Here is a 6,826-nt window from a genome sequence, read left to right on the forward strand (position 1 = left end):
TTCCTAAAATCCTGCCCCGAAATGAGATCCATCCTTCATGAAATCCTCCCCACTCCACCAAGAGTGTCTTTCCGCCGTCCACCTAACCTTCGTAACCTCTTGGTTCATCCCTATGAAATCCCCAAACCACCTTCCCTACCCTCTGGCTCCTACCCTTGCAACCGCCCCCGGTGTAAAACCTGTCCCATGCACCCTCCCACCACCATCTACTCCAGTCCTGTAACCCGGAAGGTGTACACGATCAAAGGGAGAGCCACGTGTGAAAGCACCCACGTGATTTACCAACTGACCTGCCTGCACTGTGACGCTTTCTATGTGGGAATGACCAGCAACAAACTGTCCATTCGCATGAATGGACACAGGCAGACAGTGTTTGTTGATAATGAGGATCACCCTGTGGCTAAACATGCCTTGATGCACGGCCAGCACATCTTGGCACAGTGTTACACCATCCGGGTTATCTGGATACTTCCCACCAACACCAACCTATCCGAACTCCGGAGATGGGAACTGGCCCTTCAGTATATCCTCTCTTCTTAATATCTGCCAGGCCTCAACCTCCGCTAATTTCAAGTTGCTGCCGCTCATACCTCACCTGTCTTTCAACAACTTCTTTGCCTTTAAATATGTCTGCTTGTGTCTGTGTATGTGCGGACGGATATGTGTGTGTATGTGTGTGCGAGTGTACACCTGTCCTTTTTTTTCCCCTAAGGGAAGTCTTTCCGCTCCCGGGATTGGAATGACTCCTTACCCTCTCCCTTAAAACCCACATCCTTTCGTCTTTCCCTCTCCTTCCTGAAGAAGCAACCATCGGTTGCGAAAGCTAGTAATTCTGTGTGTGTGTTTGTGTGTTTTGTTAATGTGCCTGTCTGCCGGCGCTTTCCCGCTTGGTAAGTCTTGGAATCTTTGTTTTTAATATATTATATCATTGGTGTACACAATAAACAAAAAAAGGTCTGATAATGCTTCCCTGAGCGATTCCACGGTTAAAAATTCTATAAGATCATTTTACTGTTTGTGTATGTCTCCCAGTTGTATAATACAGCTTTAAACATTATCTCCTGTCAGCAAGGTATGATCTTAGCAGATATAATGCTACTCCTCTGACTGCATAAGTTTCTGATTTATGTAGAATAACAGAATTACTTACAGAGTCAAAAGCCTTGGATAGGTCTAAAAAGGTGACAATAACTTTGTTTCTTTCATCAAGTTCATTCAATACACCTTGCAAAAATGTAGCTACAGCTGTTATTGTAGACTGGCCCTTCCTGAAACCATGCTGACAGTTTTTTTGATACATTGTACTTACAGAAAAATGATTCTAGTTGATCAAGAAGTAACCTTTCCAACAGCTTACTAAGTACTGATGTCAATTAAATAGGCCTATAATTTTGTATATCTGTAGTTTTCCCCTTTTATGCACTGGTCTTATTTCAGTGACTTTGAACAGGTCAGGAAATGACCTCTGACTGAAAGAGCTGTTTATTAAATGTTGTAGTGGCTTTACTAATTCATTACTACATTCTTTCAGAAATTTCACTGAGATGTTATCCCAGCCATTGAACGTACTTGCTTTTCAGTTGGGAATTTCCAACTCTGTAACACATCTCAGGAAGAACGAATTACCGCCATCACTGGGATTTAGCATCTGCGGTGGGTCGATCACATCCTCCCTTCTCATCTTACTAAACTAGTCTATGAATCTCTCCCATACTTCCTTTGGGTCACTCAGCAATATTTCATTGCCACTTATTATTATGTTATTGCACACTGCATTGTTGCTCCCTCCTCTTTCCTTGTTTTCTATACGCCACACCGTTTGCATAACATTACTAGATCTGTTCAGCATACATCTGTGCTTTTAATATCGTAAGTGCTTCCCTGTAGGCTTTTCTACAGGCTTTGTATTTAGATTGGAAGTACTGCAGTTTGGTGTGTCTGAAAAGAAAATAAGTCCTTCATATCTTCCTTTAATTTTGTCATGTTGGGGGAAATTTAATATTCCTGGAACTGTCAGTTTTCTTTAGTATTTTGGCCACTGGGCACACTTGATTAAGACAATGGGTTAATGTTGTACAACATTTGTCCCACATTTCATTGACATCTTCTATTCCATATAGGCCTACCTGATGCCAATTTGTGTGTGCCAGGGTTTCCTTTAATGTATGATAGTCAAGCTTTCTTTTATAGATAAATAGGTCCCTGTTAGATACAATTTCTTTGTCTGTAAGAAGCTCTAAGACTAATGCACTATGATCTGAAATGTAATTCTCAACAGTTCTAACCACAACTTCTTCCTTTCTTAAGTATGTAATAACATGCTCAATGCATGTCTGAGATTCATGTGTAATTCTTGTTGGTGTTGAATTCAAATGGGTGTAATTATAGGACTGTAATATATCAATATATCTAAGATAATTTATTCTATTAGTTAAGGAGTCTATGTTCACATCCCCTACTATTACAATCTGTTTTTTATGAGGTGAGAGTTTGTCAACTAGTTCCTGTAAATGACAGAAAATTCTTTCATGCTAGTGTTAGATCAGTACAGACTGCTATTTCTAAGCTATATTTTTATTGCAGCTATTTCAAAAAACCATCTTACATGCAAGTTTATCTACCCAATCAATTTTTTTGCACTGGACATTAATTTTGACATATACCAACACCCCACCTTTTTGTTGTTTCCTACAATAGACACTGGTTGTTTTATAATTACTTAAATTAATGTTACTCACTTCTTTAGCTTTGCATCCTGGTTCATTCACAAGATAAATATTAGGACTACTAACACATAAAAATTCGTCAATTTGTTCTATTTTGTTGGTAATATATTTGATGTTTTGTGATATTATTTTGAGTTTACTGTCATTTATGATGTTGCTGTCAAGCACTTCGCATCCACCTATATGTGGTGAAGGCTGTTTTACTCTAAAAAAGTTTCTGTAGGACTACTTTCACTTGTGAACGAACTGTGTTTATATATAAGGCTTTTCAATTTGATCCTTTCTTTTATTATTTGATTTAATTTTTCACACAAATAACGTTCACCTGCATAAATCAAATGGAAATCCGTTGTTAGTGTGTTGACCTCTATCCAACTTTCCTATATCTAAAATTGAACAATTTCCATAGTTTGAACATAGTGCCTTAATTATAATATTTGTTTTTCTTATTTACACACAAGTTGTTGATCATATCATACCGATGTGGGACAGTAGTGGCAGTCATGTTTTTCTGTTTATTTTCTTCAAGGAAATTCTTCAGAGCTTCAATGCAGACACCAGCTTCATTGCTTCCCACATCATTCTCATCACTTACGCAAACTATGAAATCATTGCTATGCAGCATTTTACCTTTCAAGTTGGTGCTTTGTGTTGATTTATTAACGGGTAGCACTTACCAGCAAAAAACTTTCGCATTCCAGCATTTAGCATAATACACCATTAATATTGCAACCTCTGCCATATGATTTTTCAACACAAATGATACGCCTTACATGAAAGCAAACTCACCAGCAACTGCTGTGTGAGCCTTAAACAGTGCTACTGACAGGTGCTACCATGCTTTGTATTGTTATGTAACAATATAAGGAACCCTAAAAAATAGCATTGTTCAAAGGGCCGCACAAATACGTTTCTAATTTAGCTAACACTAAATTATTAAATTACCTGATATTAATCCCATAAAAAATATGTGGATGTATTTAGATCAGCAATCAACATCCACACTATTTGATAGCTCATCAGTGAGTGACTTCAGCTCGGTATGGCGTACCTGAAGAAACTTGGGGCCTCTTTTCCTTCCTGACTTGTGGCTATTAACAAGGCTAGAAATGTTATGATATCTGCAGTGGTGATTAGTTTTTTGTGTGGGGTACTTAATTCTGAGGGTTTCCATTGTTGTCATCACTCTCTTTCAGAATATGGGTGAATAAAGCATCACTTACAGGGAAAATAATGTAATTATCTAAACTTTAATCTGGAAAATATACTATAAATGATAAAAATTTCTGTTTGATGACAGGGATAATGATTGAATCTGAACATTTCCAAGATTATAACCAAGTCTAATACAGTCTTCATAATTTCACTTGATGTTACCGTAAAATGTAGTTCGGAGATTGGTGGATGACATTTTCCTCAAAATAAAGTGACAGTGCAAAAATTCATGTATCATACATTATACCTCATTGTATGTTTTAAATTTGAAAATGACAAGTGTTCTTACAATTTCTCCTTCCAGATGCCTTAGCATTTAATGTGTGCAGTGTTTGTTTGATGAAGTGAAGAGAGTATATTTATTCAATGTTGAGTAAGTGCAGTAACCTCAAGTGATTGCATCAACCTCACTATACTTTGTCGTATGCTTAAATGTTACAGAATAAAGCTCTATTGGTGTATCTGTCACTGGGAGAATTTCCGCGTGTTGTGGAGCTGCTTCTAACCTTGCACAGACCAGTGCAAGCTGCTCTACTCTTGTGTGCTTGCAGAGACTTTGGAGTACCATTGCCCTCTGATATCCTTTTTCTGCATCATTTTATTTAGAACTTAGAGTAATCAAATGCAAAATATTGTGATTTTGTGTGTGTGTGTGTGTGTTTGAAAGAACTACATTATTTTTTTAAGTTCCTTAACCAAATTTACAGTCTGTAATTACGGCAGTACAGCTGGACTTCTCAAGAGTACTTTTCTCACTGGGAAATAACAAAGCAGCCTTTGATATCAGCAGAAAAGCAGGTTCTGCTGGAGAAGCACTGTGCAAAGAATTTGAAATATTACTGTCATAGATACACGAAAGTGAGATTTTACATTTTGAATGTATATAGACCTGTATTTAATGTACATGTGGTAAACAGAAATAATAAAATATAGTGATCAGTGTAATTTCAGTATAGACTAGAGATGATCCAAAATTAAAAAATAAATCACTCTATTATGATGGGGTTTTCTATTGAAGTTACAGAAAGGCTGGACAGTAGTGCTTACAGAAATACTTGACAAATAAAACAATACTTTTAGCATTTTATCCATATTTTGCTTCTTCAGCAAGGAAAACGGGTTTGGATGGAAATGGGAGAAGTCCCTGAACCTCAAGGTTGAGAGAGATCTGCCTATGGTGAAGAGAGCAAAATGAAGGAAAAGGTGTCACAGAGCAGATGAAAGGTAATTGAATTCAAGTGTTAATACGGCTCAGCTATGGGTGTGTCTACAACTTCACTAACGATCGGTCACCCTAATGCTTTTGATGTGAACGGTTTCCTTGATTATTTTCTTGAAGCTGTGGATCTGCTATGTAGTGATACTCCTAGTACTGTGTGACTTCTTGTTCATCTGCAGAGGATAGAGGACTGTAAGATAGCTCACATCTGTATTCTGTTGCTCTTATATAACAATTACAATATTTGGCGGACAGGTCTCTTATCAGAACAGAGCAGAGCAGCTTCTTTCAACTGATTTTGGGCACTATAATTTTAGTCAGCATTTCAAAACACTGCCAAGCCATGTTGCCAAAGCCTAAGAGATCCCTTCACAGCATATGAAGACACCCAATAGGTGTCATGCCTTAGTGATGTTCTGTGCTCATGTGTCTCGCTGCACATTGGTCAAATCAGTATGTGCACACTAGAACATTCTCTGCATGGTAACTACCTAAACAGTGTCTTTACATGAACATCTTTCATGTCATTGAGAGGAAGGGGTGGAACAGCATATTACATCATAGGTCCCCCCACTAACATGAAAGGTTTCAAGTAAAATAACTTACTTGTCATTACTAAAATTAACCTCTCATGAGACTGAATTCAGTTTCATTTCTCCACGTAACAGAGCACATATATCTTACATCAATTCATTCTCTCTTTGTGATTACTAGGTTTAACGATGATTTCGTTTACCTTTTGTTCACATTTTTAGCATATATTTGTACTTATTTAATTAAAGAATTAAGTGTCCTTTTAATCTCATTTCTTTGTCCTTTCCCATTTTCGTTATCACATTGTTGGATTTTCATAGATCAAGAAAATCCATAAGAGGTTTGTCTTCAATCATTACTTTGAGTAAAAGTTATCATTTTCTATAACAGTACAACATTCTCAAATTTATTGAGAGAAAAATGTTTTTAATTACGTAAGGAGTTTCATGCTGACGTTTTACTTTATACTAGTTTCCAGTTTTCAAATAGTGATAAATCGATGTGTATGGGAAAACGAACGTTCATAGATCCAGTCATTGCGCAGGTAAGTCTATATGCTTGTTTGACCCCCCACCCCCACCCCCGTTCCTCCCTCCCCACCCCGTCCATGTAATACTTGCCATTGGCCTCACTTTTAATGATGCGCCAAACAAAATTGAGAAAAAAATCGTTTAGTGCTTAAGATTAAGATAACATGCAGAAACAAAACACCAGTGCCACTCCTCAGCTGTACTTTTGCATGGCTCTCTATTGTTTGATAAACATTGAACAAAGAAGTGAATCTCTCGTAATTCCTAAATCACAGTCAAACACCACCATTTATTCAACTGCCACCGTGTGTCAGTACATGCTTCCGTTTCTTGCAGCTCATTGTATAACATTATTCACCAATGTTGAGGTCTTAAATAAATTATGAAATGCAATCCAAAAGGATTTCTTCATTTTGAATCAATCAAATGGTATGCATTAGGAGGAGATATATTTATGTTGTGTAATGCTTAGATCTTTCTTTAGCCTCCTCAACAACAAGGTCCCCATATGAATTTTTCAAGACTTTGGTTTTGCATTATGCCTTTTGTTATTCCATGGGTCTAAAGACCAATTTCTCCTCTAAGAAGGTGGTAAATGTTGT

The 6,826-nt window shown here is 37.2% G+C and overlaps 1 protein-coding gene across 2 annotated transcripts in view; it reads left to right on the plus strand.

Annotated features, from left to right (window-relative positions):
* LOC126269161 (WD repeat-containing protein 11-like) overlaps positions 1-5,028 on the plus strand; it is a 220,153-nt gene extending 215,125 nt beyond the window's left edge. For both annotated transcript variants that reach the window (XM_049973970.1, XM_049973972.1), the window contains exons 23-24: positions 4,383-4,518; positions 4,647-5,028. In XM_049973970.1, coding sequence (XP_049829927.1) covers positions 4,383-4,518; positions 4,647-4,789 — 279 coding nt within the window. In that variant the 3' untranslated portion in view covers positions 4,790-5,028. The remainder of the gene's footprint in view (positions 1-4,382; positions 4,519-4,646) is intronic.
* The last annotated feature ends 1,798 nt before the right edge of the window (positions 5,029-6,826 follow it).

This window comes from Schistocerca gregaria, chromosome 1 (genome assembly GCF_023897955.1).
Source record: "Schistocerca gregaria isolate iqSchGreg1 chromosome 1, iqSchGreg1.2, whole genome shotgun sequence".
In the NCBI taxonomy this organism is placed as follows: Eukaryota; Metazoa; Arthropoda; class Insecta; order Orthoptera; family Acrididae; genus Schistocerca; species Schistocerca gregaria.